At 38.5% G+C, this 23,384-nt stretch overlaps 1 protein-coding gene and 1 long non-coding RNA gene across 5 annotated transcripts in view; one reads left to right on the top strand and one right to left on the bottom strand.

The window, feature by feature from the left end:
• The window catches only part of LOC115515928, a 71,592-nt gene extending 62,919 nt beyond the window's left edge, over positions 1-8,673 (bottom strand). For all 3 annotated transcript variants that reach the window (XR_004343786.1, XR_003969444.1, XR_003969443.1), the window contains exons 1-3: positions 8,561-8,673; positions 7,088-7,204; positions 1,448-1,523 (exon numbers count right to left, since the gene is read on the bottom strand). This is a non-coding gene — a long non-coding RNA (uncharacterized LOC115515928). The remainder of the gene's footprint in view (positions 1-1,447; positions 1,524-7,087; positions 7,205-8,560) is intronic.
• Positions 8,674-8,789: 116 nt separating this feature from the next.
• AP4E1 (adaptor related protein complex 4 subunit epsilon 1) overlaps positions 8,790-23,384 on the top strand; it is a 65,765-nt gene continuing 51,170 nt past the window's right edge. The window contains exons 1-5 of one of the 2 annotated variants that reach the window (XM_030318198.1): positions 8,790-9,016; positions 11,610-11,681; positions 14,443-14,566; positions 18,996-19,069; positions 20,315-20,436. In XM_030318198.1, the coding sequence (XP_030174058.1) occupies positions 8,867-9,016; positions 11,610-11,681; positions 14,443-14,566; positions 18,996-19,069; positions 20,315-20,436 (542 nt within the window). In that variant the 5' untranslated portion in view covers positions 8,790-8,866. Of the gene's footprint in view, positions 9,017-11,609; positions 11,682-14,442; positions 14,567-18,995; positions 19,070-20,314; positions 20,437-23,384 lie in introns of those variants that run through there. The other variant, XM_030318199.1, reaches the window with a different exon arrangement.

Raw genomic sequence — 23,384 nt, 5'->3', positions numbered from 1 at the left:
TCTTTGATCCATTGCTTACCCTAGTCAGAACTGTAGCCTCAGGCTGACAGATGCCACTGGATTTTTCACATTTGTCTCCAAATTAAATGAGTTCCCTCCAGCAAGGAAGGTGTAAGTTTTCATGACTTGCTCCACCCGGATAGATCACAGTACCAATCAAACTTACTGGGCAGAGGGGCCTGGAGGAGTAGCCTCAGGGAAAAACAACCTAGAACCCTCCATTCTTATTTGATGTATGGTACTTTTTAATGAATTGATACTTTTCAATTTGTTGTGTGCTTCTGAGTGATTTCTAAAACACTGGAATGGATATTTTTGATAATTTTGCTGTATACTTGTTTTCCATAGAGAGGATTTGCTTATCTCCTTTCTTCATCATGTGAGAAGTCCTGCCCTGAAATCCATTTTTATGTTACATAAAATTGTGTTTATCAAGCAGTTATCTATAAGATGCTAGATTGTTGTTCGCTAACAAATCTGTTTCATATTTTACAAATGTTTGGGAAATGTTGAGTTAAATAAAATTAAATAGGATTCTTTATTATAGGACTTCACAGGGTCATGAATATGCCAAGATACCTTGCACATCTCTAAGAGCAGGGCTGTGGAGTAGAGTACAAGTATGCAGCATTTTCCAATTAATTTAGCCACAGAATATCTTTTACGATGAGTATCTATTAATAAGTTAAGAAACAATGGTAAATTCTGGGACAAATGAACTGTTTAGACTTTAAGAGATGGTCATCAATGGGTACTTCTTTATATTCCCACAGATCATTGTCAGTAGTGGGGAACAAATAACCAGATGTTCTCCCAGCACCCTTTTTTCTTAATAAATCTTTCTCTGGTCCTGCTTTAATCCCTGACACTTTAAGCTCCCATTAGTTCTATCTCTGAGGCAAACTCACTTATTTTATTTAATTTTTAAAAAAATTTTTATGTTTATTTTTTTATGTTGAAAGAGACAGACAGCAAGCAGGGGAAGGGCAGAGAGAAAGGGGGAGAGAGATAATTCCAAGCAGGCTCTGCACTGCTAGCATAGAGCCCTATGTGGAACTCAAGCCCACGAACAGTGAGATCATGACCTGAGCCGAAACCAACAGTTGGATGCCTAACCAACTGAGCTACTCAGGCAGCCCCAAACCCGCTTAATTTACCCTGACAGAGAAGGTTCAGTTGGGACCTGAATGGACCTCTGAGTTCCTAGTTCCTTGCTTCCTTCCTAAAATGGTTTTAATTTTCCTTATGATTATAAAATTAATGTTATCATTTTTAAAAATTCAGTAAATAGCACAAAGTATAAAGAAAAGCATACAGAGTAATCATAATTTGACCATCCTAGGCAATCACCTTTAACATTTAGGTATTTATGTGTCCAGATATTTTTCTATGCTTACCCTTCCCTCCCACACACTCTTCATTTATGAAATGTAAAATGAGTGCTTACTAAGTGTCAGGCATTGTGGCAGGTGCTGGGCAAATGGCGGTGAACACTTGATCCTTGGTCTCAAGAAGCATTCAGTCTAGTGAGAGAAAAGACATTAAGTAAATCTGGTAAATAATTTCATATTTACAAATTGTGATAAATATGAGATTGATATGTATTTTGACAAAGACAGACTCAAGCCACATACACATGTTTTATAACCTGTTTTCTTCACTCATATCAATCTTTCCATGACAACAAATATAGATTCTGTGCTAGAATCAAGAATAAGAAAAACATGCTCCTATTCCTGAGGGTTTGGTTCTAACAGAGGAGAGAGACATATAAATAGATCATTTCAATTCAATTTTAGTAGAGGTTGTATAAACATGGAGCAGGGAAGGCTTCATGGAGAAGGTGACTGCATGAGTTCTGTTTTAAAGGAAAAATAGAAATTTTCTAGTTAAGAGCAGAAAGTTATTCCAGGCAGTCAGCATGTGCAAAAACAAAGGGGTTAAAAGTGTGGCATATTCAGGGAACTGTTGGCTGCTTGATATCGCTAAAACAAAAAACGCTAACCTAAGCCTAGTAGGAGAAAAGGCTAGAGAGGTGGGCAATGAGAAAGCTATCAAGGCCTACATCCCCCTGGTAAGGAGTTTGCATTTTATCCATCAGACTAGTCTGAACTGAGAAAAACATGATCAGATTTCTGAGATAGAAAGCTCTAAAAGGTTGGCTGAAAGGAGAAGAAATCGGTGATAGTGGGTGATTAATTAGAAGAGTTTTATAATAATCCAGGACAGAAATGGTGGCAGGGGAAATGGAGCAAATGGGGGTGAATTAACCATGTTATTAGGGGTAAATGGAGGCAATTTAGCTAGAGTGGGAAATCAGAATTATTGGGAGAGCTGACAAGGGCTTTTCAGGAAAAACAATGCCAAATGTTAAACTCAAGAGCAAAGGGATGAAGAAAGCTAAATGGAGTTTAGAAGTTGGGGTTGGGAATAGGATACATGCCTGGGAACCTAGGGGAGAGTCTTGTACAGGTGAGATCCTTGGAGGCAAGGATATTTGTGTGTCCTTGTAACTCCCCTTTCACGTGGTTCCCAGGCTCATTCCCAGGACAGCATGACAACCTTGCAGTAAGTGAGCATGAATAACTGTTGTTTGTCTTGAATAGTGCCATCAAATGAAGGCAGAAATTTTTGGGAAAATGTTACCCGAAAGAATGATTCCCTAGAGATACATCTTGAGAAGAAGTGAGTTGAATTCTCTGTGGGTATGGGGTGGAATCTAAGGCTTTTAAAGTGAAAGCTAATATTTATATATCAAATATTTCTGAAGAAATAGATGGTAACAGTGGTTTCTAGGGAAGGGGGCAGCTGGAGGATGGGAGGGGCAAAAGATTTTGCTCAGCATAACGTTTTGTACATTTTGAGTTTTGAATGGAGGGAATTTAATGTCTATTCAAAATAGAAGTTTTTTTTAAAATTTTTTTAACGTTTATTTTTTTTGAGACAGAGAGAGACAGAGCATGAACGCGGCGGGGGGGGGGGGGGGGGGGAGAGAGAGAGGGAGACACAGAATCGGAAGCAGGCTCCAGGCTCCGAGCCATCAGCCCAGAGCCCGACGTGGGGCTCAAACTCACGGACCGTGAGATCGTGACCTGAGTCGAAGTTGGACGCTTAACCGACTGAGCTACCCAGGCGCCCCCGTTTTTGTTTTTTTTTTTTGAATTTTTTTTTCTCAAAATAAAAGTTTTTAAAAAGGAAGCTGAAGAAATACAGAAGAAAAATTTTTATTACCCCTTCAAAAAACAAAAAACCACCACATTTATTACTCTTTCACACATCTCCATATATTTCCAGGTGAGATAGTCCTGCTTGGAAAGTTTGTGGTGGGGCTGCTGATATTCTTGTGAGGCATAAGCTAGTTTGCCCCACTGCAGTCTTAGGACCACTGTACCTCCTTAAAATGTACTGAGTCACCTCTCGGCCCTATTTTCAGCTCAATGACAGCCACCTTCCTCCCTGACTAAAAGGAGAGACAGAGGAAATCCAGTTCTAGAGGGTTTAATTTAACAGGTTCGGTCCCTGTCATTCTGAGTGAAATTACCTGGGACAGAGGTAGAGATAGGAAAAGGAGAAAGAGCCCATATTTACAGAAAAAATGGACAGTCTAAAATTACATGTTTAAAAGAGAACATCCATACCCCTTTCATTTCATGGCAGGACTTGGAGCCAGGGTCTCAGAGTAGGAAGCCACAGGCGACCTCTTCACTGTGAATGCCATGAAAGTATGGGCAACATGCTCCAAGCTCAAAGTCCGTATTTAGGGCTGCAATTTCAGTTCTACCTCTAGGGTTGTGTGACTTTGGCCAAGTGGCTTCCACAGCCTAAGTATCAGTATCCTTTTCTGTAATATTAGGTGATTGGATGTGTGGATGACATCCAAAGTTTCTTCCAATTCCCACATCATATAATTCTAAATCTTAAGTCCTGCTATATACTTCTACAGCTTTTCCTAACAGGAATTTCACTTCCAGGCTTTTGATGTTTGTTTCTCACCTCTGTTGTAAATTTTTAGCTTTTCAAGGTGGAACCTAGAGAAGGAATGGTAGGAATTGGTGGCGATTCAATGATCTTTGTGCCTGGGTCACACACTGGGTAGAAAGCTCTGGAAGTTGCTCCAGCAACTTTTCCTTCAGAATCCGGTCAGTAGGAGATAATTTTGCCTTTTTATCAAATTTTTCTCTTTTCTAAGGATTCTTCTGTCTTCTTCTCTTACAACCATTCATCCTACCCCTAAACTCTTTTGCTGTTCATTGGCCTACACTCCTATATCAATTGATGTGACTGAATAATAAATATAATAATTACTTCAGAATAATTGAGTACCTACCGTGTACTAGGGAGTTTTCAAAATTTTTTATCTTAGGACCTCTTAACATGCTTGAAAGTTGTCAAGGACCTCCAAAATCTTTTGTTTATATGGGTTATATCTATAGATATTTACTAAATTAAAAGGTAAAACAAAATTTTAAGCTATTAGTTTTAGCAAAAAATGGACCCATTATATGTTAAAAACATTTTTTAAGAATGACAAACATCTATATATTCAAAACAACAACAACAACAAAAATTAGTGACAGGAGTGGCACTGTTTCACAATTTTGCAAATCTCTTTACTGTCAGGCTTAACATAAAACAGCTGGATTCTCATGCCGGGTTCTTTATTTAATCTGCTGTTTCAGGGTTTGTATTCATTTCCTGGGGCTGTTCTAATAAATTACCACAAATCCAGCTGCTCAAAACAACAGAAATGTAATTCTTTTACAGTTCTGGAGCCAGAAGTTCAACATCAGTTTCACTGGACCCAAATCAAGGTGTGGGCAGGGAAGTGCTCCCTCTGGAGGCTCTAGAGGAAAATTCTCTCCTTGCCTCTGGCAGATGCTGGTGGTTGCTAGCATTCCTTAATTTAAGGCTGCTTCTTTCCAATCTCTTCCCCTATCTTTGCTTCAACTGCTCTTTTGTACGTGCTGGAATTATAATCTTCCTGTGCTTCTCTCTGATAAGACATTTGTGAAGGCATTTAGGCCTCACTGGGATAATCCAGGGTAATCTCTTTATCTCAAGATCTTTAACCTAATCATGCCTGCACACGTTTCACTATATAACATTTACCAGTTCTGAGGATTAGGATGTGGATGTATTCTTGGGAGCGACTGTCAGCCTGCAACAGGTTGTTATTTTGTTTGATGTTTATGAAGAAAATCTGGTCTCACACAAATATGTGGCTGGGGAAAAAAGAGTATTAAATTTGTTTTTTAATTTTAATTTTATTTTAGACAGAGTACATGAGAGGGGGAGAGAAACAAAAGGGGGGGGAGAGAGAGGGGGAGAGAGAGAGAGAGAGAGAGGGAGAGAGGGAGAGAGGGAGAGAGAGAGAGAGAGAGAGAGAGAGAGAGAGAGAGACTCTCAAGTAGGCTCCACGCTCAGTGTGGAGCCCAACACAGGGCTTGATCCTACAACTCTGTCATTTGGACCTGAGCCAAAATCAAGAGCCAGATGCTCACCCGACTGAGCCACCCAAGTGCCCCAAAAGAGAGTTTTTAAATAGCCTTTTCAAATAATTGTGGATATTATTCTTTAGCACAACACCAAAACTCAACAAGAAGTAGTTTCTTAAAGGTTTGTTACAATTGTGGAATTTGAAAACATTATCAGTGAACTTTTCTCACTGGGCTACATTAAAATCATTGGGATATATGCACTTTAAATAGATTCATAATTTTATAACATCACGCATTGATCATTTGGAAGATATTGGTTAAGTTACACAGATCTTCCAAATCTTAACACATTTAATTATACATGATCAAAAAATTACATTCATTAATATCACCACCAATCTTATCAGAGCAGTTCTTGCATATTGGGAAATTAACAAACTCCTGGTACAGAAACACAGTTTTCAAAATTCTAATTTTCAGGTGAAAGCTTGAATTTTATCAGTGGCAACAAATTCCATTATTTTCTTTGAACTTACAGACTTGCTGTTCATTTGCAAGAAAACCATTGTTTGTCAGTACGTGAGGAAAAGTGGCTGATTCAGCTTTCAAGTCAAATAAGTGCGCAAGTGCTTTTCCTTGAGAAACTGTGGCTGTGCATCAGAACTGTTTTATGTGCACTTCTAATTTTGTCACACACAATACACACACACACACACACACATATATATTTTAGAGAGAGAGAGAGAGGATGCAAGTGAGTGAGGGGCAGAGAGGGAAGGAGAGAGAGAATTGGGACTCCCCCGAGGCTCCTGTTTTTACCCAAAGCGGGGCTGGAGCTCACGAGAAGTGGGGCATGAGCTCACCCAAATGTCACATACAATATTTAAAAGAAATGTACTAAAAGGTCGAGCTTTAATAAAATTAAGAACTCTTTCTGCTTCATTAAAGATAGTCTGAGGTAAACTGGCTGCCCCTCGTCCCCCATTGTGAGCATGTGGTGGTGAAGAGGACAGTTTGGAGCCTCTGCCTTGATTTGCACCAAGGCGCCAGCAGTTTTGCCCAGTACTATTTTTATACTATTAGTGCAAATATCAGCACAGTTGTTCCAGGATAAACTATGAGATTTTAAAAATGAGTCAATGCTCTATTTTAGCACCACTTCTGTTTGCTGCTAAGCATTCATATAAAAGATCTTCAAGTGTTAGTTGGTGCTGACACTGGATATATACACGCAAAGCAACAAGTCTAGCTACATCTATAATTCTATAATTTTTGCTCATCTGAAAGGCACTACAGTTCTGCAGATGAGATGTTACCTCAGTCTTGATGTTTGCAGCTCAAGTTCTAATTTGGTGAGCTACTGCATTTTTGGAAAGTAGCTTGGCCATGCTTTCTTTGACTTATTTTTCACCTAGCAGGCACTTCCTCAGTAATGTACAGGCTTTCTTAGTTTCTCAGTTACTACATGCACCTTTTCAGCCAATGCAATACAATAATTTAACCTGTAAGATGCGTCAGGGGTTTTTCATTTCTGGTTTGAAAAGTGGTAACAAAAACTCCTGGTCTTTTAAAGAGCCTACCAAGCTTGAAATATTCAATTTTGCCTTTTCTTTTCTTATTTACAGTTTCACCCAGATTCTTCCCTTTACCTGAGTCAGAGAATGCTTTTATATTGATGTCAGTATCATCTTTTTCAGCATCTTTAGATGTGGGAAGGTTGAAAAAGCAAGTCTTCTAATCTCCCTTTTGTAAGCCAATGAGAGAACCTAAAGTAAAAAAAGGGTATAAACAAAATTTTAATTTAGAATATTAAATTCTCAAAGAATAAGTTTTAAATAAAATTTAAACATTTATTTTTCAATAAATTAAAACTATTGCAAAAAAAGTCTCCAAAATGAACTTTTTTTTTTTTTTTTTTTTTTTTTTTTGAGTTAGAGAGCAGGGAAGAGGGGCAGAGGGAGAGAATCTTAATTAGGCGCCCCACTCAGAGCAGAGCCTGACATGGGGTTTCAACCCACTACCCTGGGATCATGACCTGAGCCAAAAATCAAGAGTCTGGTGCTCAACCAACTGAGCCACCCAGGCTCCCTGACAAAATAAACTTTTTTTCTTGTGTTTCCACATAGGTACAAGGACAATTTAGGGTTTCAAAAAGCCATTTATAGGACGATTGATGAGGTTACAGAAATTAAGTATAAAGGACGATAGCTTGTAACAACACACTAGATGCACTAAGGACAAACTGAGTTAATCTCTGAAAACGCACATATTTATACCCTACACCTTAGAAGATTCTAGAAAACAGAGGAGTACTCAAGCACACATTTCACCAGTCAACAGAGCTTTTAAGTCAACTATCCTCTTGAAAACTTCTCTGTATACTCCCTAGAGGATGAGAGCTAAAACAGCAAACAACTTTTAAATAATATTAGGCATACAGTTTGACTTCGTGGATCTCTTGGAAGGGGGTCAGAGACCCTCAGAAGACACCAGAGCACATTTTGAGAACCACCGTACTAGATTGTGCTCTAGGTAGAAACCGGGGTAACGTCAATAGCTAAAATACCCGCTCCACGCGGAGTTATTTATGTAGTAAGAACCGTGATGAGTTGTCAAATGAAAATGAACGGAAGGTTGTGACAGGGTAGGGCAGGAACACTCATCCTTGTCTGTCCGGCCAGGGGAGGCCGCTCCAGGAGAGAGACCTTCCAGCTGGGACTGCGGAGTCGGACTCGGTCGGAGGCGGGGGTGGCCGCGCGACCACCAGCCCTCCCCGGCTGTCTTCCCACATCCGCGGTGAAGAGGGGTGAAAGGGAAGCGGCAGTGACCGCGAGACCCCGGCGCCGCGGGCGCCCACCCCGGCGGAAGGAATGCGCAGGACAGTGGCTTGTCATTCGACACCACCAGCACTGTCAGGGCCGGGGCCCGCGCCGTCCCGGCGATCCGGCTTCGGTGCAGGGAGGTGGGCCTACTGCCCGCGGTCCCGCAGAGGGGGAGCGCAGGCCGAATGGGGGAAAGGAATGTGCACCTCCCGACGCGGTCTCGCGCGGCGGGGAGGCAGCTAAAGGGAAAAGGGAGACCTTGCAGGATGAAGCGTGAGGTGGACCAGCCCCAGCGGCTACCTCAAAAGGACCCAAGGGTGAGACCCCGGGGTTGCCATCGAAACCGGACCATCCGGTCCTTCAATTCCTCCCCAGGACTTCACCCTCCTCGCGCAAGTTGGGAGAGCCGCTTCTCCCAGCGGACTGTCGCGCCCTCCGGCGGCCTCAGTCGGGAACGACACTGTACTTGTCCATTCTGGACGCGAATAAAGATTTCTTTTTCAAACAAACAGGAAGTGTCTACGGAGGCCGGGCCGGAGGCTGGGCAGGGGCCGGGCATGAAGCCGGGCGGCAACCAGATCGCGGCTGGTGGCGGCGGCGGCGGCGATGAGCGACATAGTGGAGAAGACGCTGACGGCGCTGCCGGGACTCTTCTTGCAGAACCAGTCGGTTGGCGGGCCAGCGGGAGTCAAGGCGTCCTTCTCCTCGCGGCTGGGCAACCTCGTTCGCGGTATCACCGCGCTAACCTCCAAGCACGTACGTACTTGCCGGGCCTGGAGGTCAGGGGAGCCGGGGGAGGCCCCGGCACTGGGAGGCCCTAGTCGGGCGGGAGCCCTCAGGGCTGGCCCTCCGGCGGGGCTTATGGACTGCTTGTATCAGTCCGTCCCTGCGTCTGTCTAGAAGCGTGATTTTCCTTCCGGGACTGACAGCGGGGAGGCCGAGTTTCCACAGTGGATCCTCACACTGAGTCATTATTAACCTGGAGCAGATCTCTTTAATCTTTGAGACTCCATGTGTTTCCCGAACGTTGAAGTGGAAAAGTACCAATACGTATTTCATAGGTTGTTTCGAGAATTAAATGAGACATCAAGCGAGTGAAAATACCAAGTACGATGGAAGTGTCAACATTATTTACCTTCTACAAAGTTTCTTTACAGGTTCTTTCCTCCAGTTATTTCAACTGCTGGACGTCACACTCGGGAACAGCCCCTGCCATCTGAACCGGTCGTTGAATATTTTTGGGGAGCTTGAGGTTCTTAGATTAGACCTACGGGGTGGGCAGAGAAAAAGCATAATTCTCTCTCAGTGTCAAATTTATTGTCTCAGCCTCAGTTGGGCTTTGAAAATGAGCAGTTATAATAGAAGGTATTAAGTTTCCACAGACTTTTGGTAGTCGAACGGATTGTGTTAGATACGGATTGCAAGTTTCAAGGAATTTATATATTTAAAAAAGATTGTGTATTATGCTGTAATTTGTTCAAAAGATATTTGTGGGAGAGGTTATGTATTAGACATTGAGGAAAAAGAGTAAAACAGATTTTCTTTTCCCCAAGGAATTGATCATTCATTTGGGGCTTAAGATAAATAGAAATAAGGGGTGCCTGGGTGGCTCAGTTGGTTAAGCATCAGACAGCCTGGAGCCTGCTTGGGATTCTCTCTCTCCCTCTCTCTCTGCCCCTCCCTCACCCTTGCGCACGCTTGTGTGCTTGCGCGTACGTGGTCTATCTCTCTCAAAATAAATTTAAAAAATTAAAAAAAAGACAAGTATAAGCAATATACAATGACGTATAAGTGCTGGGGGAGAGGAAATGACGAAGACAGAAAGATTTTCTTCAAAGCGCTCTGAGGATTTAAAACATTCTGTTAAACCGAACTAGATGATACTCTACTGGATGCTGTATTTCTGCTTCACATTCAGAAATCATTATTTATGGACTCATTATTGTTTTAACATTTTGTCTTTTACTAATTTCTGTGAGATTCTAAGTGAAATCTAAAAAAATATTTTTGGTCTTTTAAAAAATATTTTATTTTCTAAAGTTTATTTATTTATTTTGAAAGAGAGAGAGCACACAGGTGGGAGAGGGGAGAGAGAGAGAGGGAGAAAGAGAATCCCAAGCAGGCTCTGTGCTTTGCACGGAGCCTGACGTGGGGCTCGATTTCATGAACTAACTGAGATCATGACCTGAGGCAAAATCAAGAGTTGGACGCTTAACCAGCTGAGCCACCCAAGCACCCCTATTTTAGGTCTTAAATTGCAGTTTGAAACTGTTCATAAGCACTAAGGGCAAACTGAGTTAATCTCAAACTTAAGTTAATCTCTTAATGTGGCAGTACTTCACTAGTAGTTCTTGATTAACCTTCTAATGGATAGCTACTAATTCATTGTGTGATTTAAAGATAGTGGTATATTAGCCAAAAATGGGGCTGATACTCAAGTGTGCTAAGGAGATGAAATACAGTGCAGACAGTAGAAATGATCACATTGGTGCATTTATTGTGTGTGAGAGAGAGATGGGAAGTGAGGGAAAGGATGTGAGGAATAAGGAGAAAAGAATAGGGAAGGATATTTTAGGGGAAAAAGACCAATTTCTGTTTCTGCCTTCTTACCCTATTTCTCGATTCTATGAAGACTGACTTTTATTTATTTACTAAGATTACTTATTTATTTATTTATTTTAAGCATATATTTTTTTCTTTTTTTAGACAGAGAGTGAGTGAGCAGGGGAAGGGGGTAGAGGGAGAGAGAGACAATCTTAAGCAGGCTCCAAGCTCAGCATGGAGCCTGACATGGGGCTCGATCCCATGACCCCTGAGACCATGACCTGAGATGAAATCAAGAGTTGGGCACTCAACTGACTGAGTCACCCAGGTGCCCCAAGATTTTTAAGTTTTAAGTTATCTCTACACTCAGCGTGGGGCTCGAACTCAGAACTCCAAGATCAAGAGTCGCATGCTCCACTGACTGAGCCACCCAGGCACCCCAAGACTTTTTACTTTTAAAGGGAAGGCGTGAGAACCTTATCTTGGGCCAGTACATGAAAATTTTCTTTTATTCTTTCTCTCTAACTTTAATTAAAACCAAACCAAACCAAACTTTTTTTGCTAAACTGTCCTTAAGGAGACAGTAATTAAGTGAAGGAAAGAGAGATGGTGGATTATTCTTTCTAGGAATGATTCCAAGGTTTGGAGAAATGCCTGTAGGCAAATTTTAAGCACATGTAATTGTACTTTAAAATAATGTTTATTTTTTATTGCAAGTATTATAAATTATATTTTTCCTTTAAAAAATATTGTTACAGCTTAAAAAGCCAGTTATTCATGCGTTTAAATACTTCCACTTTTTCAGGAGGAAGAGAAACTAATCCAGCAGGAACTGAGTAATCTGAAAGCAACTGTTTCTGCTCCTACTACAACACTGGTAAGTTTGCATAGTCGGTACCAGCACATTTTATATTTGAAACCTGGTCCACTGTGGACCCTACTGTGGCATCTCATTGGTAAGTTGCTAAAATGTAATTTATCATAGTCACAATCGGTTATGGGATGGTAGCAAGTCAGACATTAGCTTGAACTTTTTATTATTGACTGTCTGCACCTGAGTAAGACTTGCTTGACGGATGCCAGTTCAATGCCAACATGATGGTAATTACATAAATGTGGCAATACTCATGGACCCCAGTGCTGATCTTAATGTGTTAATGTTGTACACTGAGAAAAGGTTACCATATATCATTTAAAGTAATATTTTCAGTTCTTAGTTGGTATATTATAGATCTCTCATTTTACTATTATACATCTTGGAATATAGGTGAACAAAGTAGAAAAATGGCTTTCTTGCTATGAAACAGTATATTGCATGACAGCTAAATCAGATTCCAGTCTTTTTTAAAACTTCAGTTCCATATGCTTTGATTTTTCAAACAGCATTCATTCAGCAGCTAGTAATGAGTAGCCCCTATATTCAGGTCTCTGTCCCTACATAGTTAGATTAAGACCTAATAGGTTTTGTTTTGTTTTGTTTTCTTTTAACTTCCATGCGGTTTCATATAATGAGATTTTTTCCAGGTAACATTATTCAGCAAATATTTAGTGAGTGCTTTCTGTGTGTAAGTCACTGTGGGAGTATCCTTCTCTTCTAATAAAAATATTGGGGTGATATTTTGCATGAACATATGATCACGTACATGAATAACACTTTAAAGTCTAAGAGAATATATGTATTTCCTTTTATGGTCATGGTAATATGTGGACAAATGAAACTCAAAGCACATTAATCTGATGTATTTATGTGTGTAAATGTATATATGTGGGTGTATAGATCTTTATGTGTGTATATGTAAGAAGTCATTGTGATTTTTATTCGTGATACTTGATAGAAATGTTAAGCAGGAACGGTTTCTCTCCTTTTACTTTGTTTGATTTCCATTTTCTGTAATTGGCACACCTGGTATGCACATAAATAAGATAAATAGGTAGAAGTTAGGGAGCCAAACTTTTGAAGGAGGATTTTATAGTAATTATGGCCGTCCAGCTCTGGGCATGTTTTGTAGTCTGTCCCTGAGATGCTCTGTGTAGAGAAATTGTGAAAAAAAAAAAAAAAATCTGTATTGAGGAATGGATTTTCTTCTCCAAAACTAAGAGAATAATAAGGTATGCAATACAATTTTAATTAAATAGAGCTCATGATGACCTTTGAAAGACTGAAATAAAATGTTACAAAACCAGGGATGATACTTAATGGATTAGATGAACACTTCCGCTCCTAATTGATGTGGAAGCCTTTGAAAGGAACTTACAGTATCTTTTAAGCTTATTTTTTCAGTGTTTAGTAGTCTTAATACACTAATAAATTTGACTTTTATTACTTAAACACAAGTGACCTGAATTAAATCTTATTCTCCAAGGATTTTCCCATGGTTTCTTTTAAAACTCTTCATTAAAAATAAAATAAAATAAAATAAAATAAAATAAAATAAAATAAAATAAAATAAAGCTCTTCATATTTAAATATATAAATACAATATTCATATATAAAATATGAATGAAATATTGAATATTAATGTCCTTACCTTAAAATATGTTACTGTTTTCTAAGTATTTTGTGATTTAATAACCTTGTAATATACCAACCCTAATAAGATAAATGGGTATTTACCTAATAAGATTTTTAGGTATTAAAATAGTCTGTGAGTTTATTTTGAAACACATTTTATTTCTACTTTTTATTTATGATTAAAATTTGCTATAAATATTGAGAATGCAAAAATTACTATATTATAAAACAGCTTTTTAGCTTGTGTTGTAAATATTGAAAGACCCAGTTAAAAAATTAAATAATTAGAAATGCTATACCATTAATGATATCATACCCTTCAGTTCCTAGTTGAGAATTGTTTAGAAAGAATGCCTTTACGGGCGCCTGGGTGACTCAGTTGGTTGAGCAGCTGACTTCAGCTCAGGTCATGATCTCATGGTCCATGGGTTTGAGCCCCACATCGGACTCTGCTGACAGCTGGGAGTCTGGAGCCTGCTTCAGATTCTGTGTCTCCCTCTCTGTCTGTGCTTACCCCGCTTGCTCTCTCTCTCTCTCTCTCTCTCCCCCTCTCTCAAAAAGTAAACAAACATTAAAAAAAGAAGAAAACAATGCCTATAAAACAAACTGTTGCATATTATGTACAGCAAAATAATTCTGAAAAAGTTCAGGTGCAATTTGGTTTTCAAATATGAAAATTATTTTCTTTACAAATTATTACCAACTTATGGGAATTTTATGGATGTCTTCATTTGACAAAGTGTATTAAAATGATGTGCTCTGTTCTAGAAGCCAAGTCATATTACTATGGGTGAAATTTTGTCTGAGGACCAGGTGTCTCCCATTATAACTAAATTTTTCACAGGTACACCTAGAATTAGAAATAGATACAGTTGATTTATTGTTTGATGTTGCCACTAACAAAATGTTGAAATAATTTTACTAAAATCAGTACTGTTGGTAAGCTAAGTTTTGAAGCAACTTTTATTTATAAAGTTTGACTTCAGGTTATTAATTTATTATATATGTGTATGTTATTTCTTCAGTGCTAGGATTAAAGGATTCCTCTGTGAAATGATTGCAACATAATGAAAAAAACCCAAAACATTCTATTTGTTTATGCAGTTACTGGATATTTGCTTTTCAGAGAATGATGAAAGAGTGTATGGTGAGACTTATATATTGTGAAATGCTTGGATATGATGCTTCCTTTGGCTACATACATGCGATCAAGTTGGCACAACAAGGAAACCTTTTAGAAAAAAGAGTAGGTATGTATGTGTTTAAGATTTTAATACTAAATGTTCTTAAAGTTCCAGCTACTGTGTAAAATGAGTAATGGCAGGTATATAGTGTGTTTTTAGAACATTGCCTTGTAATTTCCAAAACTTTAAAAGGGAACACTTCAAAAACTTAAAGCCTATAAGTGAAATCAGTCTTACTGATTCTATCCTGTTTTTGTGATAGATGAGCATCTATACTTGTCAAAACTCATTAAACTGTACACTTAAAATGGGCGAATTTTCTTCTGTGTAAATTATACCTCCACAAAGCTGATTTTAAAGTCTAACATCATCAGTTTAATGATCAGAAATGTTTCTTTATAGAATAAAAACTGAAATTGACTTGAATAATTTAAAATATCCTGTTCTCAGTTTCACAAATGTTAGCTGTGAGGATTAGAGGTATCTTTTAAAAACGTTTGTCTCCGGGGCACCTGGGTGGCGCAGCCGGTTAAGCGTCCGACTTCAGCCAGGTCACGATCTCGCGGTCCGTGAGTTCGAGCCCCGCATCAGGCTCTGGGCTGATGGCTCAGAGCCTGGAGCCTGTTTCCGATTCTGTGTCTCCCTCTCTCTCTGCCCCTCCCCCGTTCATGCTCTGTCTCTCTCTGTCCGAAAAATAAATAAACGTTGAAAAAAAAATTAAAAAAAAAAAAAATGTTTGTCTCCTTAATCAACCTTTAGGGCTCTTAGGAAATATCCTTTAAATCTTTTATTCATGTAGGTTCAGCTGTGTATCAAAATTCAAGAAGGAAGCACTTTAGAGTCATATAGGAGTATAACATGTTCTGTATTCAAAGGAGTTGATGGTGTCATGTTGTCAAGGACCAGCATTCTTCACAAATATCTGTGCTATCAGATAATGGGATAGGAAAGGGAGATAGTTTGCTAAAGATTCTGAGACTGGCTGTACCCATTATTCTACTTACTGAAACTCACTTCACTCTTCTAGATTTATTGTATTCTTCCCTCCAAGGGAATGTCCTCTGTTGTCTCTCCCTTCTCATATTCCAAATCAAGTTTTAACTCTTCTTTTATCACTCTGGTGGCTTTTACCATCATCTTTGGGTGGTATCTTTTCATATATTAATGTCTTAGCTCTTGAACTAATTCTAAGATCCCCAAAGGCAGGGAAATTTTGAAAACAATAGTCAATATTAGGTGGTTGGTGCTGTAATTTTGTACGACTGTTGCTATATTGTGCTTCTTAGACTGGCATACCATTTTTTTCATTTTCAATTTAATTTTATTTTTAAAAATATATAAAGTTCAAAAGTTAAGACCTTATAAAAAGGTATAATCAAACAAGTCTCACTTTTAATTTCTAGTCCCTCTTACCCAGTTTGCTCCTTACTGCCATAAGTAACCATTTTCATTAGTTTGTAATTAATCTTTCCATTGTTTCTTCTTGCAAAACAAGCAAATGCATGGGAACACACTCATAAACTCTCTCTTACACAAATGATAACATGCTATATAGATTATTATACACCTTGTTTTGACATCTTCATACTCTTATACAGTTGCATAATTTTCATTGGATGGATGGATAGGCCATTATTTTTTTCAGTCAGGTCCCTATTGGTGGACATGTGGGTTATTATTTTTTTTTCTCTTGTAAATGATGTTGCAGTGAATAACCTTGTACCTGTGTTATTCATAGTTCTGGAGGCTTATTTTAATAGAGACCTCAGAGTCATTTTTATTGAGATTCATGATCTTAGGGAAATATTTTATTGCCAAGTAGAGGAACTTATTCCTGCAGGTATCAGACATTTTTTATGTGTGCTAGTGAGTATAAGTTTTTTTTAAGATATCATTTAAACCTTCTATATGTCTTCACTGTGTTAGTATTGCCTTTTCAACTCTCGTGAGATTTCTAAGATTAGCTTTGGTGCTTTCTCTGATGGAGATGCCTTCTCCTTTTTATTTACTTACTATTTTTTAATTTTTTTAATGTTTATTTTTGAGAGAGAGGGAGAGAGAGAGAGAGACAGAGCGTGAGTGGGGGAGGGGCAGAGAGAGAGGGAGACATAGAATCCAAAGCAGACTCCAGACTCTGAGCTGTCAGCACAGAGCCTGATGCAGGACTCAAACCCACAGACCACGAGATCATGACCTGAGCTGAAGTCAGATGCTTTAGCTGATTGAGCCACCCAGGTGCCCCTATTATTATTTTTTAAGGTTTGTTTATTTATTTATTTATTTTATTTACTTTTAAATTTTATTTTATTTTTTAATTTACATCCAAGTTAGTTAGCATATAGTGCAACAATGGTTTCAGGAGTAGATTCTTTAATGCCCCTTACCCGTTTAGCCCATCCCCCTTCCCACAACCCCACCAGTAACCCTCTGTTTGTTCTCCATAAGAGTCTCTTATATTTTGTCCCCCCCGCCCCGTTTTTATATTATTTTTGCTTCCCTTCCCTTCTGTTCATCTGTTTTGTATCTTAAAGTCCTCATATGAGTGAAGTCATACGATATTTGTCTTTCTCTGACTAATTTCACTTAGCATAATACCCTCTAGTTCCATCCACGTAGTTGTGAAATGTTTACTTATTTTTGAGGGAAAGAGAGAGGGAGGGGCAGAGAGAGAGAGAGGGAGAGAATCCTAAGCAGGCTCCACGCTGTCAGTGCAGAGCCTGACTCTGAGCTCGGACTCACAAACCATGAGAACATGACCTGAGCCAGAATCAAATGTTGGATGCTTAACTGAGAGAACCACTCAGGTGCCCCCACCTTATTATTTTTATATGTTGTTGAATATATAAATTTCAGCACCCATTAAGTTAGGCATTATGTTAGGTGCTTTATCTTATGAGATAGGTGAAAACTGAAGCTCAGAAAGGTTAAGTCACTTGTCCAAGGTCATATAGCTAGTAGATAGTGGAGCCAGAATGTGAACCCCAAGTTTCTATGAATCAAAGCCTGTATTCTTACCCTATATGTCACTCTTTCATATCAAGCATGCTCCATAATCTAGTCATTATTCTTTGCTTTCTGGAACCTTTTCATTTTTTGAGTTCACTGAATATTTTTTTCCCTGTTTCCTGACTGTCACAATAGTTAGGATATTCTCTGTAACAGAATTAAGGTTTCCTTGATATGGTCTTTGAAATTACTCATCTTCTTATACCTTGATTTTGGTGACTTGGGTGTGGGTGATACCTTAGCTGATCATGAGTTTTCAGCAATCAGATAAGAACTTTTTTCTTTAAATGCTTTCTAGGGTTTTCTCCTTTCTTGCCCCTGCTTAGTTGTTTTTTCTCTCTTGCCCTGCTCCTCTGACCTTTAGTGAAGATGTTGCTGTGGGTCATACCCTTTCTTCTTGGTTGTGACAGTAGGTAATTTCTTACAGTTTCCCATGATTCCCAGTAGACACAGACATGATGGGGACAGTTAGCATTAGAATCCCTAATGAAAGAGCGGAAAGAATTGAGAAGAATGAAACACAGTGAGGATGGGTGTCAGGAAATAGGGCCTCAGGATAGACCATGGAGAGACAGCACAGCATAGGGATTAAAATATGAACTAACTCCTGGCTGGGTTTGAGTGCTGGCTTCACCATGTAATAGCTATAGACTGTGGTCATTTACCCTTTTTTGTCCTTATTCTTTTTGGGATAATTATACCTACTTCATACAGTTATGAGGATTGAATGAGGTAAGGCTTGTAATATACTGATCCACAGTAACTGTCTAACAAATGTTCTCAATCTGAAGAGTGACAAGAAAATGACATGGAGTAGCTAGATTCCATATACATGGCATTTGTCATAGTATTAATGTATTTCCTCAACCCTAAGATGTACTTTTTTATGTTTTAATATTATTGAAATAAAAATACTTATTTAAATCAAGTACACTTAATGTGGTAGACAGTGTTTCTTTCCTCAACAACTGTTATTCCTTCAATAGTGTATCTCCAAATGAGAAAATAGATATTGTGTATGGCTTAATATGTGATTTACATCATACGGGTTGGTATTAGGTAGCTCATTCAATAATAAGAAATAGCCAGTAACTCACTAGTAACTATAGTAACTATTTTTATATAGTTATCTTTGGCTGTAAGATAGAAAATGTAATGTTTTAATTGATTGTGTAGAGATATGCACAGAAGATAGAAGGCATATATTTCTAATGTCATTTATAAGACTTTAAGTTGGTACATATAGCCTCTTTTCCATTTTGGTGACAATCCTGTGAAATACAGAATTCTGAAAGATTTCAGGATAAAGAACATCTGAAATCTTCCTGAAGTTTTTGAACTTCATATTTTCCAATCTGTTTTTATAGTTACTTGTAGTTGTTATCTTTGACACTTAAATTTTGGAATATATTATTGCTTTGTTTAACTTTTCCTGGGAAAAGTCATTTTTGGCAGGTAATAATGAGACTTTTCCCCTCAAATTTTATAGGTTATTTGGCTGTTTCTTTATTTCTACATGAAAGTCATGAGCTGTTGCTTCTCCTTGTGAATACAGTTGTAAAGGTACTGTACTATATGTTGGTTAGTATGAAGTCTTAAGTTAGTCCTGCGGGCTTCTGACATTTCACCTCTATCATATTGAGTTAGATATTTTTGGAAGAAGCCAGGCTTACAGAATGGGCTTAGAAAGATCTTTTAGATCAGTTTCTGAGTTTGTAAAATGAAGTTTATAATAGAACTTAGCCAAGTTGTAAGGGTTAAATGGAACACTGTGTTAAAGTAGGAAGTAGTTGCTCCTGCCGCTCGCTCTTATTATTGTTTCATTTAAAAGCAGATCTCCAGGGGCACCTGGGTGGCTCAGTGGATTAAGCATCTGACTCTTGATCTCAACTCAGGTCTTGATCTCAGGATTGTGAGTTGAAGCCCTGTGTTGGGCTCCACACTAGGCGTGGCGCCTAGTTAAAAAAAAAGCAAGACAGCAATCATGCAGCTCTGCAGACCTTTAGTCAGATCCACTTTTCTGACTGTCTTTTTCTTCGGGATCTCTTCTAAAAGGATATAGATATAAACTGAATAATTGAAGTCTTTCAAATTCTAAAAGTCATTTTTAAGGAGAATAGAGTATAATTGGGTAACTGAAATTTATAGATAATAAAAATACAGTGTAATCCACACAGTGTTTTTTCCTGTTAAACTTTGGATCAAAATAAGTAATGAAACATAATCAAACTGTTGAGCTCTTCCATGTTTTTCTGGATGTATGACTCTGTGTATGTGAATGTGTATAGGGTACTTTCTGAATTTTAAGTTACATACTCTTTTAAGGTTACTAGCAGCTTAAATTTTTCAGGATTTTCCAAAATAAATTTATGTTTCCAAAATAAATCTGTTTGAATGATTTATAAACTTTGTGCATATAGAAGTATATAAACACACGCATTGTATACAATCTAGAATTACTTCCTTTTAAACATCTACTCAACAAGAAAAAAATTCAAAGATTGGTTTTGTTATTAGTTTAGAAAAGTTTTAAACGCTGTAGTAAAGGAGACTACTATGGGTCAGTGTCAGAACAGAAATACAGTTTCCATTTGGATCAGTTGCTTTTTGGCTATATGTATCTTAATTGACTCTATTAAGGGAAACGAAACAGTAGGATATTCCTACACAATATGAGGTAAATCTGAATGTACAAATTGATTATAAAGTTAGTAGAAAACCATAAAGTATGTAGGGCCATTGCAGTATTGAACTCAACCTAGTTTCAAAATGTGCACTGAATGTTTGTTTGCTCACCGATTATGTCAGGACTTGCAGAGCACTAACCTGGTAGAAGTATGCATGGCACTTACTGTCGTCAGCCAGATATTCCCTCGAGAAATGATTCCAGCTGTTCTTCCATTAATTGAAGATAAACTTCAACATTCTAAGTAAGTAAATTCTTTTTGGGTATGTGTCTATACTATATATTTCAAAATAAAAATTTATACTAAGAAACTTATTCTAACTTTAACTTAATGCTGCCAGGGTAGAGGATAGACTTAGACTGCCTGATACAATGCAGAAATCTCTGATAGCATTGTCCCTTATTTTATGTGGGTTTGGGAAAATGTTAGGCAGCTTTCTTTTTTTTTTTTTTTTTTTTTTTTTTTTTTTTTTTTTTTTTTTTTTTTTTATATGAAGTTTATTGACAAATTGGTTTCCATACAACACCCAGTGCTCATCCCAAAAGGTGCCCTCCTCAATACCCATCACCCACCCGCCCCTCCCTCCCACCCCCCATCAACCCTCAGTTTGTTCTCAGTTTTTAACAGTCTCTTATGCTTTGGCTCTCTCCCACTCTAACGTCCTTTTTTTTTTTTTTTTTTTTTTCCTTCCCCTCCCCCATGGGTTCCTGTTAAGTTTCTCAGGATCCACATAAGAGTGAAACCATATGGTATCTGTCTTTCTCTGTATGGCTTATTTCACTTAGCATCACACTCTCCAGTTCCATCCACGTTGCTACAAAAGGCCATATTTCATTTTTTCTCATTGCCACGTAGTATTCCATTGTGTATATAAACCACAATTTCTTTATCCATTCATCAGTTGATGGACATTTAGGCTCTTTCCATAATTTGGCTATTGTTGAGAGTGCTGCTATGAACATTGGGGTACAAGTGCCCCTATGCATCAGTACTCCTGTATCCCTTGGGTAGATTCCTAGCAGTGCTATTGCTGGGTCATAGGGTAGGTCTATTTTTAATTTTCTGAGGAACCTCCACACTGCTTTCCAGAGCGGCTGCACCAATTTGCATTCCCACCAACAGTGCAAGAGGGTTCCCGTTTCTCCACATCCTCTCCAGCATCTATAGTCTCCTGATTTGTTCATTTGGGCCACTCTGACTGGCGTGAGGTGATACCTGAGTGTGGTTTTGATTTGTATTTCCCTGATAAGGAGCGACGCTGAACATCTTTTCATGTGCCTGTTGGCCATCTGGATGTCTTCTTTAGAGAAGTGTCTATTCATGTTTTCTGCCCATTTCTTCACTGGGTTATTTGTTTTTCGGGTGTGGAGTTTGGTGAGCTCTTTATAGATTTTAGATACTAGCCCTTTGTCCGATATGTCATTTGCAAATATCTTTTCCCATTCCGTTGGTTGCCTTTTAGTTTTGTTGGTTGTTTCCTTTGCTGTGCAGAAGCTTTTTATCTTCATAAGGTCCCAGTAATTCACTTTTGCTTTTAATTCCCTTGCCTTTGGGGATGTGTCGAGTAAGAGATTGCTACGGCTGAGGTCAGAGAGGTCTTTTCCTGCTTTCTCCTCTAAGGTTCTGATGGTTTCCTGTCTCACATTTAGGTCCTTTATCCATTTTGAGTTTATTTTTGTAAATGGTGTGAGAAAGTGGTCTAGTTTCAACCTTCTGCATGTTGCTGTCCAGTTCTCCCAGCACCATTTGTTAAAGAGGCTGTCTTTTTTCCATTGGATGTTCTTTCCTGCTTTGTCAAAGATGAGTTGGCCATATGTTTGTGGGTCTAGTTCTGGGGTTTCTATTCTATTCCATTGGTCTGTGTGTCTGTTTTTGTGCCAATACCATGCTGTCTTGATGATGACAGCTTTGTAGTAGAGGCTAAAGTCTGGGATTGTGATGCCTCCTGCTTTGGTCTTCTTCTTCAAAATTCCTTTGGCTATTCGGGGCCTTTTGTGGTTCCATATGAATTTTAGGATTGCTTGTTCTAATTTCGAGAAGAATGCTGGTGCAATTTTGATTGGGATTGCATTGAATGTGTAGATAGCTTTGGGTAGTATTGACATTTTGACAATATTTATTTTTCCAATCCATGAGCAGGGAATGTCTTTCCATTTCTTTAAATCTTCTTCAATTGCCTTCATAAGCTTTCTATAGTTTTCAGCATACAGATCCTTTACATCTTTGGTTAGATTTATTCCTAGGTATTTTATGCTTCTTGGTGCAATTGTAAATGGGATCAGTTTCTTTATTTGTCTTTCTGTTGCTTCATTGTTAGTGTATAAGAATGCAACTGATTTCTGGACATTGATTTTGTATCCTGCAACTTTGCTGAATTCATGTATCAGTTCTAGCAGACTTTTGGTGGAGTCTATCGGATTTTCCATGTATAATATCATGTCATCTGCAAAAAGCGAAAGCTTGACTTCATCTTTGCCAATTTTGATGCCTTTGATTTCCTTTTGTTGTCTGATTGCTGATGCTAGAACTTCCAGCACTATGTTAAACAACAACGGTGAGAGTGGGCATCCCTGTCGTGTTCCTGATCTCAGGGAAAAAGCTCTCAGTTTTTCCCCGTTGAGGATGATGTTAGCTGTGGGCTTTTCATAAATGGCTTTTATGATCTTTAAGTATGTTCCTTCTATCCCGACTTTCTCAAGGGTTTTTATTAAGAAAGGGTGCTGGATTTTGTCAAAGGCCTTTTCTGCATCGATTGACAGGATCATATGGTTCTTCTCTTTTTTTTTGTTAATGTGATGTATCACGTTGATTGATTTGCGAATGTTGAACCAGCCCTGCATCCCAGGAATGAATCCCACTTGATCATGGTGAATAATTCTTTTTATATGCTGTTGAATTCGATTTGCTAGTATCTTATTGAGAATTTTTGCATCCATATTCATCAGGGATATTGGCCTGTAGTTCTCTTTTTTTACTGGGTCTCTGTCTGGTTTAGGAATCAAAGTAATACTGGCTTCATAGAATGAGTCTGGAAGTTTTCCTTCCCTTTCTATTTCTTGGAATAGCTTGAGAAGGATAGGTATTATCTCTGCTTTAAACGTCTGGTAGAACTCCCCTGGGAAGCCATCTGGTCCTGGACTCTTATTTGTTGGGAGATTTTTGATAACCGATTCAATTTCTTCGTAGGCAGC

This window comes from Lynx canadensis, chromosome B3 (genome assembly GCF_007474595.2).
Source record: "Lynx canadensis isolate LIC74 chromosome B3, mLynCan4.pri.v2, whole genome shotgun sequence".
Lineage (NCBI taxonomy): Eukaryota > Metazoa > Chordata > Mammalia > Carnivora > Felidae > Lynx > Lynx canadensis.
Note: the sequence above shows the minus strand (reverse complement) of the source record. Positions and strands in the feature narration are given on the sequence as shown.